The following is a 13,358-nucleotide window of genomic DNA, read 5'->3' on the forward strand; positions in this document are numbered from 1 at the left end:
GTGGACTCCCCCTTAGGGGGCCGGCCACCCCCCATATGGGAGGTGGAACTCCCACCTCTAGTGGGAGTCCTAGCTTGGCTAGGTTTCCCCTCATATGGAAGGTTTTTGGTTCGGGTCTTATTCGAAGACTTGGACACCAACACTTGGGGATCCACCTATATAATGAGGGGCATAGGGGAGGGGCCGGCCACCACAAAGCCACAAGTTGGCCGCACCCCCTTGAGGCCGGCCACCCCCTCCCAAACCCTAGCCGCCCCCTCTCCTCCATATCTCCCGCGTAGCTTTAGCGAAGCTCGCCGGAGTTCTCCACCGCCACCGACACCACGCCGTCGTGCTTTGTCGGATTCAAGAGGAGCTACTACTTCCGCTGCCCGCTGGAACGGGGAGGTGGACGTCGTCTTCATCAACAACCGAACGTGTGACCGAGTACGGAGGTGCTACCCGTTCGTGGCGCCGAAAGCGATCGTGATCAAGATCTTCTACGCGCTTTTGCAAGCGGCAAGTGAACGTCTACCGCAGCAACAAGAGCCTACTCTTGTAGGCTTTGGAATCTCTTCAAGGGTGAGACTCGATAAACCCCTCGTTGCTACCGTCTTCTAGATTGCATCTTGGCTTGGATTGCGTGTTCGCGGTAGGAAATTTTTTGTTTTCTATGCAACGTTATCCTTTAGATCCTGCGCGTGCCGCCGGCGCATCGGCTCCTCCCTCGCCGGCGCGGCCAACCGTTGGATCCAGATTCTGCTGCTTAGCGGAGGACGAGGATTCTGATGAGAAGACGAGGGAGACGACGGAGGAGGCGGCGTGGTCGGTGCTTGGGTTTGAACCAGCAGGTGCAGACGAGATCGGGCGGTTGCCGGAATTGTCCCTAGAGGAGGTGAGAGAAGACTTACGGACAAAGATCGGATTCCCGACGTCCGAGTCCGGGGAATGGTCAAGGTACGCGTCGCCGGAGGTACGTTTTTCGTCGTGCGGGTTGTCGGAGCGGGCAAGGTCTGCGTCGCCGCCGCCGAGGGAGAAGGTCAAGAGGTCCGTGATGAGGGCGGCGTCCTCGTCGCCGGTAGGCCTACGGCTTTCCCGGATGCCGCGGATGAAGCCCTGGAGAGGTCCGCTTCCGCGTCGTCGAGTCACGCCGGCGCTCGTCTTTGGGGACTTCCTCGCTGCAGCCACGGCACGTCGGCCGGCAGCGATCGCGCCGGTGGATCCTTCGTTGGGGTGCCGCTACCTCCGTGGTACTTGGGGCGTCTCCGGCCGCCGAGTCGCGTGGTGGTGGAGGCGGCGCCGGCAGCTTCGCCTTCGGTGACGGCCGAGGAGCCGGCGGTGCGGCGCGTTGATCGCGGCGGGTCTCGAGCCGCGATTCAAACCGGCGGATGCGGCACTCGGAGGCCTCCTCTAGTGGGCCGCAAAGTCGCTGGGCCTGGTTCGGTCGGGCCGTGATGGCTGCGCAGAAGGCGCCTCGCTGCGTCCCTATCGACAACAGCATTCGATCACGGGAGATCGACCAGGTCCCGTATCGTTCCAGAGTCATCTTCACCGCCGCCGCTCGCCCTTGCGTGGTGGTGGAGGCGACGTCGGCAGCTTTGCCTTCGGTGGCGGCCGAGGAGCCGGCGGTGCGGCCGTTGATCGCGGCGGGTCTCGAGCCGCGATTCAAACCGGCGGATGCGGCACTGGAGGTCTCATCTAGTGGGCCGCAAAGTCGATGGGTCTGGTTCGGTCGGGCCGTGATGGCTGTGCAGAAGCCGCCTCGCTGCGTCCCTATCGTCAACATGCAGCAGTCGGCCGCGGTGACCCCGAGCGTCGCCGCAGTCGACCACGGGCCTGCCGGCATTGGGGCCGATGCACCGGCCGGGCGAGGGCGGGCTGATGGGACGAAGGGCGCTTCTTCTTCGACACCCTCTTCCCCCGCGAAGGGGGACTCGCCTGGGGCTGCTGTGATACAGGGGGCTACATCACCTTCTACCCCTGTATTGACGACCTCTTCTCCCTCACCGGCTTGGTCTCCACCGCCCTCGACTTCTCCATCGCCGGTATCCACCCCGCGGCAGCCGCCACCCACGGTCCCTCCTCCCGTTGTTCATCCGATGGTGAGGCGGAGTGGGAGGTACGCTCTTGCGGTGGATGGGGCGGGGCCGACGGATGAGGACGCCATGCGAGAGAGCCATGCGGCGTAAGGCTGAGAAGAACCTCGACACGGCTGGTAATAAGCAACCATCCAAGTCGTTTAATTCGTTTTCAGATACTCGTATTTCTTCAAATTTGAGTAGCATAGGAGTTAATATGGGTAGCAGGTCTGATGAGATTTCAGTTTCGGCCAATGTGTTGAGACAGGACGGAGCTTGACCGTCTAACGGTTGTTCCGAATGTTTCCACCGGGCATGAAACAACGATAGTAGACGATGAGGAAGAGGATGACATCCTAGATGGTCAGCTTCTCTCGGCTATTATTGGTAATATTTCCGAAGTCGATTTAGAACACGTGGAGCTTAGTTCTGATCTACAAGCTTCTGAACGTGGTTCTCGATCGTCGGCTGGAAAGAAATCTCGTAGATATAGGAAGAATACTAAATCTAAAATAGTTTCTCGATGAATGGCATGTTTCGGAATAGCGAGAGGTCTTGGTGACTTGGCTAAACATTCCCACATTGCTGATGGTTGTAGAGATTATGATTTAGATTTCATTGCTATATCGGAGACGGGTAGGCGAAATTTCACACAAAGTTTTCTCGACCGACGCGTCGGGCGGGATTAACTTTCGGTGGTTTTCTCGCCCGCCTCGTGGTAGGTCCGGTGCCATTTTACTTGGCGTCCGTATAGACACCATGACTTGTCTTAGCTAGTTCTGATGGAGAGTATCACATTAAGCTCGACATTCGGAATAAAGCGAGACGGTTTCACGTGGAGTCTGGTTGCTGTGTATGGTGCCGCCCAGGATGCTTTTAAGGCTGACTTTTTACGTGAGTTGGTAAATCTTACAAAAGATAATCCTTATCCGATTTTAATCGGATGCGATTTTAATTTGTTAAGATTTCCTCACGAGAAAAGTAAAGGCCGTTTCGATGGACATTGGCCTTTCTTGTTCAATGCTGTCATTGATAGCCTTGATTTAAGAGAGGTGTTTATGTCCGGTCGACAGTTTACTTGGGCCAACAGCTTACCTGAACCCACATACGAGAAACTAGATCGCGTGTTGATGGATACCGAATGGGAAAATAAATACCCTATGGTGTCAGTCCGTGCACTAGAACGTATTGAAAAACTGTCTGACCATGCTCCCATCCTCCTAACTACTGGGAATCCCCGTCCTGTTTGTAAACGGCCGTTCAAATTTGAACTTGGCTGGCTACATCGAGAGGGATTTCATGATATGGTTAAGAAGGTTTGGGAGAGACCGGTCGGGGCAGCACTCCAATTTTGAGATGGAATAATAAGATGCGGACAATGCGCAAACATCTCTCTGGTTGGGCTACCCATACGGCCGGTATCCTTAAAAAAGAGAAGGCTCGCTTATCGAATGTAATTGATGAGCTTGAGGCTGTTGCGGAGGTTAGACCGTTGTCCACGCAGGAGATTGAACTTAAAAATCAATCAAATGCGCGGATGGCGGAGTCTTCTTCGCGAGGAGGAACTCAAATGGTATCAACGTTCCAAAGCTCAATTCATATTGGAAGGAGATTCAAATACGCGATATTTCCATGGCTTAGCCAATGGGAGACATCGGAAAAAACGTATTCATTCTCTTATTCAAGATGAATGGTTGATTGAAGGCCATGAGTAACTCAAATCTTACATTACTAATTATTATAAAGGTCTGTTTGGTCCTCCAGAAGAAAGCACCTTCTCTCTTAATGAGGACTTAACGGACGATATACCCCAAGTATCTATGGAAGAAAATGGTCTACTAACCGCACCTTATACTGAGGAAGAGGTTCGGAAGGCAATTTTCCAAATGGAATGCAACAAAGCACCGGGTCCCGATGGTTTTCCAGCGGAGTTTTATCAAACTTTACGGGATACGATTAAATCGGACCTTCTAGATTTGTTCGGTGACCTACATATTGGACAACTAGAATTATTTCGTCTAAATTTTGGTGAAGTAATCTTGTTACCGAAAGTTAATGAGGCAGAAAGGATTCAACAATATAGACCTATTTGCCTCTTAAATGTAAGTTTCAAGATTTTCACGAAAGTGGCCACCATTAGACTTAATACGGTTGCGGATCATGTTGTCCAGCCATCACGGACAGCCTTTATGCAAGGAAGGAACATCCTTGATGGAGTGGCGGTCTTGCATGAGACGGTACATGAGATGCATTCTAAGAAATTACATGGGGTTATTCTAAAACTAGATTTTGAAAAGGCGTATGATAAAGTTAAGTGGTCTTTCCTACGGCGGACACTCAGGATGAAAGGTTTTTCTCCAGAGTGGCGCGCTCTAATAAATGATTTTGTGTATGGAGGTAGTGTTGCAATCCGGGTTAATGATGACACCGGCCACTATTTCCAAACACGAAAAGGGTTACACCAAGGGGATCCGTTATCACCGATGTTGTTTAACATTGTAGCGGATATGCTTGGCTATACTCATAGAGCGGGCCAAGGCTGATGGCCAGATTGAAGGAGTGATTCCACATCTGGTTGATGGTGGTCTATCTATACTTCAATATGCCGACGATACAATTCTATTTATGGATCATGATCTTGAAAAAGCTCAAAATCTGAAATTAATTTTGGCGGCTTTTGAGCAGTTGTCAGGATTGAAAATCAATTTCCATAAAAGCGAATTGTTCTGTTTCGGTGATGCCCAAAACGATACGGCTCTTATACGAGTTGTTTGGTTGTGGGCAAGGCCAATTTCCTATTCGTTATTTGGTATTCCGATTCATTATCGGAGACTTACAATAGCGGAATGGAAATTAGTGGAAGAAAGATTACAAAAACGCCTTAGTAGTTGGAAAGGTAAATTGTTGTCCCTGGGAGGAAGATTGGTACTCATTAATTCGGTACTCACAAATATGGTATCGTATATGTTATCATTCTTCATCCTATCGAAAGGAATTCTGCATAAACTCGATTACTATCGATCCAGGATTCTTTTGGCAAGGGGACAGCGAGAAAAAGAAATATCGATCGGTTAAGTGGAGTATAGTTTGTAGTCCCAAAGATCAAGGAGGGCTTGGAGTTCATGACCCGGAGGTCAAGAATTCAGCTCTTACGGGTAAATGGCTGTTTAAGCTACTTAGCGAGGATGGGACTTGGCAAACTATTCTTCGGAGAAAGTATATCGGTTCGAAAACATTATCCCAAGTGGTTTGGAAACCCGGGGATTCTCGCTTACAGGCTGGTCTTATGGCGACAAAAAATGTATTCTTTCGCCATGGTACTTTCTCAATCGGGAATGGAGCACGGATACGGTTCGGGAAGATGCTTGGCTAGACAATGCACCCTTAAGTGAACGAGTATCCTCGCTCCGTATAGGATTGCTCGTCGCCAAGGGGATACCATTGCTATTGTAATGGCTACCTCACCTCCGAATGTGACGTTCAGACGGGTTTTACTTGGACAAAGACTTGTGGCATGGAATACCCTAATTCAACGGCTCGGAGATATTCATTTATCACACGAACCGGACGAATTTAGATGGAACCTTCATGTAGATGGTACCTTTTCCGTAAAATCTTTCTACAATGCGATCCTTCTTTCTGACTTACCAGTTGACAACAATAAGAAGATTTGGAAGATGAAGATACCATTAAAAATTAAAAATTTTGGATGGTATCTTCGTCGTGAGGTTATTCTCACCAAAGACAATCTTGTTAAGCGGAATTGGCATGGAAGTACACGGTGTGTTTTTTGTCATCAGGACGAAACAATCAAACACTTATTCTTCCAGTGCCAGTTCGCGAGATCTATATGGTCTGTCATCCAAGTAGCGTCTACCTTGTATCCTCCTACTAGTGTCGCCAATGTCTTTGGCAATTGGCTTCATGGTATAGATTCAACGTTTAAGTTGCTTCTTAGGGTGGGGGCGCTAGCAGTTATCTGGGCGCTTTGGCTATGTAGAAATGACAAGATCTTTAATGACAAAAATTGTTCTTTGTAGCAGGTCATCTACGGATGTACGGGTATTCTCCGTTCATGGTTACCTCTACAGCGAGTGGAGAACCGACGAGCTATGTACGGAGGTCTGTACACGGTTGGAGGCTACGACTAGGGATACTTTTTCCCTACATGGGTGGCAGCATAGTCTACGGATAGATGCCCCACCTACACTTTAGGCGTTATATGATTCATCGTTCCGATATGTATTTCGCCTAGTTTTTATTATTTATCCTTTTGGACTTGAGACAACAAAGCGGCTGTGTGCATCCTGGTTATGCGAGAGGCTGGATGTAATTGCTTATTAAAGTAATAAAGCATCCTTTATCGAAAAAAATGCAGATTATGAAATCAACCTGACACATATTGTGACTACTACTTTATTCAGCAACAATGGGGCTTTCTTTTGTCACATATGACGTGTCCTAGCCGAGCCGGCTTGATTAGTTGTTTGACGCAGCAGGCTGCAGTGGCAGCCATCCGCGCCTGCCTCATCTTGGCAAACTCAACCACCTTATCCACGTCCGGCAAGGCCGCCTTCGCAGCGTCGAGCTCGCTAAAGCGCGCCATCCACGCGGCAAGGAGTGGGGTCTTGTCGCCGCAAAGAATTCCTCTCCGGTGATCACCTCCGTCGCCTTCAGCCACGAGAGCTGGCTCCCCGGCACCATGTCGACGAGCCCGACGCTGTCCCCGCCGAAGAACCCCTTCCCATCGGAGCACTTCGCCGGGGCCCCCTCCGATGTGTCCAATGCCGCCGGCAGCGCCTTCTTCCCCTCGGATTTCTCCTCCTCCGTCTTCCCCTGAACAAGATCGTGGCCCACGACGCCAAAAGCTGCGCACCCGCACATCATGGTGATCAGAAATGACGCTGTTTAGCACCTTGCGTCAAATACAGAGACAGAAGGTATACCTTGTCGTCGACGTACGCGGCCCAGAAGCGAGCTATGGCTCGTTTGTACGGATCGGCGGAGAGGATGGACGGGCCGGCGAACGCCTCGTCGACGTACTCCACGATGACGTTGGACTCGCAGACCGGCACGCCGTTGTGGATGAGCACCGGTATCTTCTTGTGCACCGGGTTGGAGCTAAGAAGAAGCTCGCTCTTGCTTGGCGAGATCCTCCTCGGTGTACTCGTAGCTCAGGCCTTTGAGGGCGAGCGCGAGCTTCACCCTGATGGCGAACGGGCTTGCCCATGTGCCGAGCAGCTTCAGGTCGTCTCCGCCGGCCATGGTGCAAGGAGCAAGATCACGATGTGTTTGAGTACCGTGAAGGCTGAGATCGTTTCAGGTTATCTTCCGTTGGGTGGCTGTGAAATGAGGTTATCTTCCGTTGGGTGGCTGTGAAATGAATCTCCCGCCGGGAGGAACTATATATGTAGTACTCGTGGTTGGCGCATTGGAGGGAAAGCATCGTGCGTCATCCGTGATGCTGCTTTGAGAAAAGCGTCAGCCGTGATGGAGAAGAAGCCTACTGAATTAGGTGTGCACTAGGTTCGTTTTGACTTGGACTCCCGCTCTATCATAGTCTCAACATGACGATCTCCTTCACACTTTGTGTCGCAAAGCTGGATGTCCCGACCTGATTTAAATGTCACTGAATCCCTGTCCCGACCTGATGTAGTACTTCTTCAGGTTCCTTCTTGTTCCAGTTTTATGTTCCAGCTCCTTGGAATATTGCCAGCCATTTAGACCAGCTACCCAACCTTGGCTTGCACTATGTATTGCAAAAACTGCTACAATGAATAGAGAAAAATTAGCGTGGTAGTTATTGATGTTTTTTTTACGTACTTGATGAAACTTAAAATAGTTTGACTTAACACTGGTACAGAATAGCCCAATATATACTGATGCCACTAACATGGTGCCACTGCTAGTAGATTATGGCATTATGCACCGGCGGCGTTCGACTATTGCAGCATGCCACAAACTTAGTTTTCGAAATTATTTTTAAAAAAATAGGTCCTAGTTGATACAAAAAGATTGCATGCACAATAGCGATTCATAGCTTCGTACAAACATAATGCGTGCACAATAGTGATTCATAGCATTCATACAAATAAATCTAGTTTACAGTATCTTGTTTTGTTGATACATTCATTAGTTATGTGTCATCTATGTGTGAGAGACGATTGTGTCCTTTCTTCCCCACTTTTTTTTTGTTCTTGTTAAACCTCTCATGGATCTCTTTTCACCATATTCCGTCGGTTGAACTCCACCGATTTGAGCCTTCAATTTCTCACCTTATTCCTTTGTATACATGCGGCCTCTTCTTTTGCTCCATCTCTGCGATTGGATCTTCCAAGGTTCAAATAAGATCACATATGTAATCCTATCCATGAATAGACAAAATGGAAAAAATAAATACCTTGTTGGTAAATGGAAAATGTGAGGACATACCCACCCTGATGCACTCGGCGGGCAGCAGAGTTCGTGCGGCCGGTTGAAGGGTCTCGCCCTCGCACACCTCCATTTCCATGTTGACGCTATGAGCCGGCAGATGCGGCGGCACCGAGGAGATACGATCGGAGATCCGGCAGCGCCGAGGATATGCGGCAGCGGCAACGATATCGACGAGGTATGCGCAAGTGCGCCTCACGGGATCTATCTCCTTTTGGGAGAGATAAGGCACCTGCCGGTGGACCATTTTTTGATACCCCCTCCCCGCATGTGGTACCCACAAAACATTGGTCTCGTTAGTCGCGGTGTGGAACGCCATCGTAAAGGACGTACTAGTGGTAGTTTTTAATATCACGCCACCACCAACTAAGTACTGGTGGCGTTGCACAGAGTGCCGCACCACTATTAATTTCCCAAAGGACGGGCTGCTGGGTCCCATATATTGTTGGCGATGTGCTACTAATTTGGTAACACTAAATGTAGGTACTTATGGTGGTTTTCCATTTTTTGCAATACAACTATTATTATAAGTGGTGTTACATGATTGTGGTGCTCCACTTAATATCCGTCCCCGCTAAGCATATCCTTACTTGTGTAGGACAAACTAAGAACTTCAATTGTTTTAGAATGAAGCGAGTAAGTAATAACAATTTGACAATTATCGAGAAACATGTCAAGATGAGATCTAATTTTAGGACTAAGCCAAGGTGAAAAGAGGACACTAACTGAATTAGCATTTCAAGAGCTAAAGTTTAGAAATTTTAAATATGAACATAATCTCGATGATGTCACACTGGTATCCAGCACATTGCATGACAAAGAGAAGATATGACTACAAAAGTCACGTGGCTACAAAGGCTATAGCCTATGATGGATGAATATGACAAGTGGAGGCCAAGCTACACGGTAGGCCTTTATTTTCAAAATTTTGAAAAACATAATTACAAGTTTCAAAAAAATGAAAAGAATGATGTATGCTATAAGAGTGCAACTTCTTAGCATGAAATTCTTTATATTCTAGGTTACACAAAAATGTTAAAATCTGACAATTTTTTTAGTTTTGAAATGTGCACTATTCACTATGCTTAGATTCACACATTTGTTATTTTGAATAGTCTAGCTACCCCCACGCACCCGTTGGTGCAACGGATCGAACCCCAAGATAAGAAGATGAGACCAGAGGGAGAGAAGCGCCACCACCGGAGAGAAACAAGCGGCACCGGCATCCCCACCAACCTCCACTCCCCTGCCACCGGAACCGGCCTAGCCGCCACCCGTTGTGCCCGGTAGGTGCTCCGGCGCCACGTTGCCACACCGCCCTATGCAAATTACCGCCTTAAACGGTCCATCCGAACTTTAAGCCCCCCCCCCCCCACAACCACAACCACATTCACCCGTTCTCCTCCCGACGCCGAAGGAGGCACCCCTTCTTCACCACTAAATAGATTTAAAATAACTAAGTATAACTTGAGTTTTAACAAGCGCACCCTAATAGAAATGTAACTATAGACAAATAAAAATGTATAGCTTCCAATAGAAATTTAATTATAAACAAATATCTAATTACCACTCTGGGCATGACTTTTATGGTGACATTAATTTTTAGCACACAAATTAAAGATGATTAAAATGTTTCCCTCACACTAGATATTCTATTTACCATAAATACTTATAGTGACTAGGGAACTTTTTAAATCCTAATAGATTAATATATGTTTCTATTTGCGATACAAAATAAAGTTTATCCAGTTAGAAACATATTGCCCTTGCTTCCTGCTAGTTCGTCTTAAAACTGGTTCCATATTTTGAATACATCAGTCTTAGGAGATCGATCGACATCCATTATGCGACATAGATATGAAGGAGCTCTTCAGGTTCATACTATGATAAAGTAGTGAGGAGTCCAAATCAAAGCAAACTTACGGCTTGTTTCTCCATCACGGCTGACGCTCGCCTCAAAGCAGCATCACGGATGACGCACGATGTTTCCCCGTCCATGTGCCAAACACGAGCACTATATATACAGTTCCCCCTGCTGTGAGATTAATCCCACAACTACACAACGGAACACAATCCAAAACGATCTCAGCCTTCACGATATACAGATACGTCTAGATCTTGCACCATGGCCGGCGGAGACGACCTGAAGCTGCTCGGCACATGGGCAAGCCCATTCGCCATCAGGGTGAAATTCGCGCTCGCCCTCAAGGGCCTGACCTACGAGTACGCCGAGGAGGACCTCGCCAGCAAGAGCGACCTCCTGCTTAGCTCCAACCCGGTGCACAAGAAGATACCCGTGCTCATCCACAACGGCTTGCCGGTCTGTGAGTCCAACGTCATTGTGGAGTACGTCGACGAGGTGTTCGCCGGCCCGTCCATCCTCTCCGCCGACCCGTACGAACGAGCCATTGCTCGCTTCTGGGCCGCCTATACGTTTCACTCTGTATTTCACGTCTGTCACTACACACAGCGTCATTTCTGATCACTATGATGTGCGGTGCGCAGCTCTTGGCATCGTGGGCCACCATGTTGTTCAGGGGGAAGACAGAGGAGGAGAAATCTGATGGGAAGAAGGCTTTGTTCGCGGCATTGGAGACCCTGGAGGGGGCCCTGGTGAAGTGCTCCGACGGGAAGGCGTTCTTCGGCGGGGCAAGCGTCGGGCTCGTGGACCTGGCGCTGGGAAGCCAGCTCTCGTGGCTCAAGGCGGCGGAGGTGATGGCCGGAGAGAAATTCATTGGCGGCGACAACACCCCACTCCTTGCTGCGTGGATGGCGCGCTTCAGCGAGCTCACCGTTGCGAAGGCGGAGTTGCCGGACGTGGACAAGGTGGTTGAATTCGCTAAGATGAGGCAGGCCCGGATGGCTGCAGCTGCAGCTACGGCGCCGAGCAACTAATCAAACCAACTGAAAAAGCCTGTTTACTGCAGAAAAAAATAGTCTCAATAATGGTTGTCTGTGCCAGCTGGACTTCACAATCCGCACATTTCTACAACTAGATTTATTTTTGTATCTTGGTTGAATTCCAGATAATGCCTCCTAAGTGATTTCATTTCTGTTTAAAACTTTCAGACGGTATGTATAATTGTAAGAAAAATTGGCTATGTTCTGCCCTCTATTCCTCCGATGTATCAGTAATGGTGCTAACAATGCATACTGAGATTAGATGGTCAAATCTACTTATGCTCTAAGTTACAGATAAGTGTTGAAATTGATTAAACTTGTGTCCAAATAGAGTTTATATAAAATTAACTTTTGCAATATAATATATTTGCAACTTGGCATATTTGTTTATTCCCTTTTCCAACACAACAGATCTTCGTGTCATGTGCAAAATTCAATTGTGCATTTGAAGTTCAATGGGAGCTTAAATTGAACAAAAAAATTCGTTGTTTCCGATTAGTATTGTACACCAGTGCTCTTTCCGGTATAGTAGTGTATTTCAACACTGAACTTAATTGCGTACATCTTAAGTATATAGAAATTTCTCAAATTCAAATATCATCGGTTATCATTCCAAATCAGCAATAGGGGCGAAGTAACAATTTTATGGTCAACAGTTCCACAAAGAGGTGTCACAAACACTACATGTATTATTTTGGATAAAGTCCATGAAACACAATTCCAACAAGAATCCACATTCCGATGAAATGCCTGAATATCCAAGGCGAAATTGTTTAGTTGGCCACATTGTTTTCTTCTTTTCATTGTGTTTTACATCTTGAATGGTTATGCCTCTGTTGTGTTCCCGTGTTTCAAGCCTGTGAAAAGACACTTGAAAATGTATCAGGAACAATTAAAATTCAAAACAAAATTTACAAAATAAGGGAACGGAATAATGGCTCCATATGCCATTCCACCGGCGTATAAGTCAAACCCTCTACTCCGGGGACAGCTCGTGAAGATCCTTCTCCGGCCAATGCCCGTCATCGTCCGCACTAGGATCGCTGCAGCAGGCGGCAAACAAGAAGTAGAGCGCAAGGCCCATGGCAATGCCGGTGAGCACCCACAGGGCAACCCTAAGAGCCTGGGTCGACGCCACGCTCGCAACTTGCAGCGCGGCGTTGCTTTCCCATGCAATCGACATTGCCCACGCTGCGAGCCTAATCGCCGCCGTCATCGTCTCGTCGCAGGATCTCGAGCTTCTAGAGGAAGAAGCACAGCATCTCGAGGGCGTATGTGGTGGGGAACGCGAACCCAAGGTCGAAGCCCGCGCGACAGCCTCCACGCGAAGGCGTGGATGAGGAGGAAAGTGAGTGTTTTCTTGAACGCCTGGTGGGCCCATGTGGATGGCGCTGAGCCCTCACTGAGGCGCGCCATCTTCGTCGGTGGTGGCACGTCTCACACGACGAGGAAGGAGGTCGCTGCAGGCTCCATGCACGCTGCTGGCTACTGGGCGAGGTCTTCATAAGCTTGGGGCGCGTTTGATATCCTACCCTTATTTTGGGTTTCCCTAGGTACAAACATGTTTTTTCGTTGCCCATTCGAAATGAGCCACGGGCCACTTTTGTCACTCTGTTTGGTAGCTCGTGGAGATTTTTTAGCCCGGCAAATACGTAAGACCCAGTTTTTGGTTACATAAGAGCCTAGCTTTAGGCTCACCATTTGTGCATATGGTGACCATAATTCTCACCTCTCACATGTGACAATGAGCCTTAAATTGTCGTTCAAGAAGCCGGACACCACGTCGGCACGCAGAAACACGACCATAGCTAAGGCGGTCGGTTACGCTGCCTATGTACAAGACAAGGCTGAATAAGACACGTTGAAGCTTTCGGCGTGACACAACAAGGTTGGCGATGACGTTGGCTGAACGTACACGGCGTGCCGCCATGAAGCCAGACACAACCACGACGGCGAGCGGAAATACCA

General features: G+C 48.6%; 2 protein-coding genes and 1 pseudogene across 2 annotated transcripts in view; 2 read left to right on the forward strand and 1 right to left on the reverse strand.

Moving 5' to 3' along the window:
- LOC124665588 (probable glutathione S-transferase GSTU6) overlaps positions 1–11,681 on the forward strand; it is an 18,463-nt gene extending 6,782 nt beyond the window's left edge. The window contains exon 3 of the mRNA XM_047202986.1: positions 11,427–11,681. The gene's annotated coding sequence lies outside the window, so the exon portion shown is untranslated. The remainder of the gene's footprint in view (positions 1–11,426) is intronic.
- Positions 6,478–7,417, reverse strand: LOC124664843 (annotated as a pseudogene).
- Positions 10,556–11,681, forward strand: LOC124665589 (probable glutathione S-transferase GSTU6). Its single transcript, XM_047202987.1, has 2 exons — positions 10,556–10,941; positions 10,995–11,681. Exons 1-2 carry the CDS (start codon positions 10,615–10,617, stop codon positions 11,382–11,384), a joined length of 717 nt encoding a protein of 238 aa, XP_047058943.1. The 5' UTR covers positions 10,556–10,614; the 3' UTR covers positions 11,385–11,681.
- Positions 11,682–13,358: the final 1,677 nt, after the last annotated feature.

Source organism: Lolium rigidum, chromosome 6, assembly GCF_022539505.1.
Source record: "Lolium rigidum isolate FL_2022 chromosome 6, APGP_CSIRO_Lrig_0.1, whole genome shotgun sequence".
In the NCBI taxonomy this organism is placed as follows: Eukaryota; Viridiplantae; Streptophyta; class Magnoliopsida; order Poales; family Poaceae; genus Lolium; species Lolium rigidum.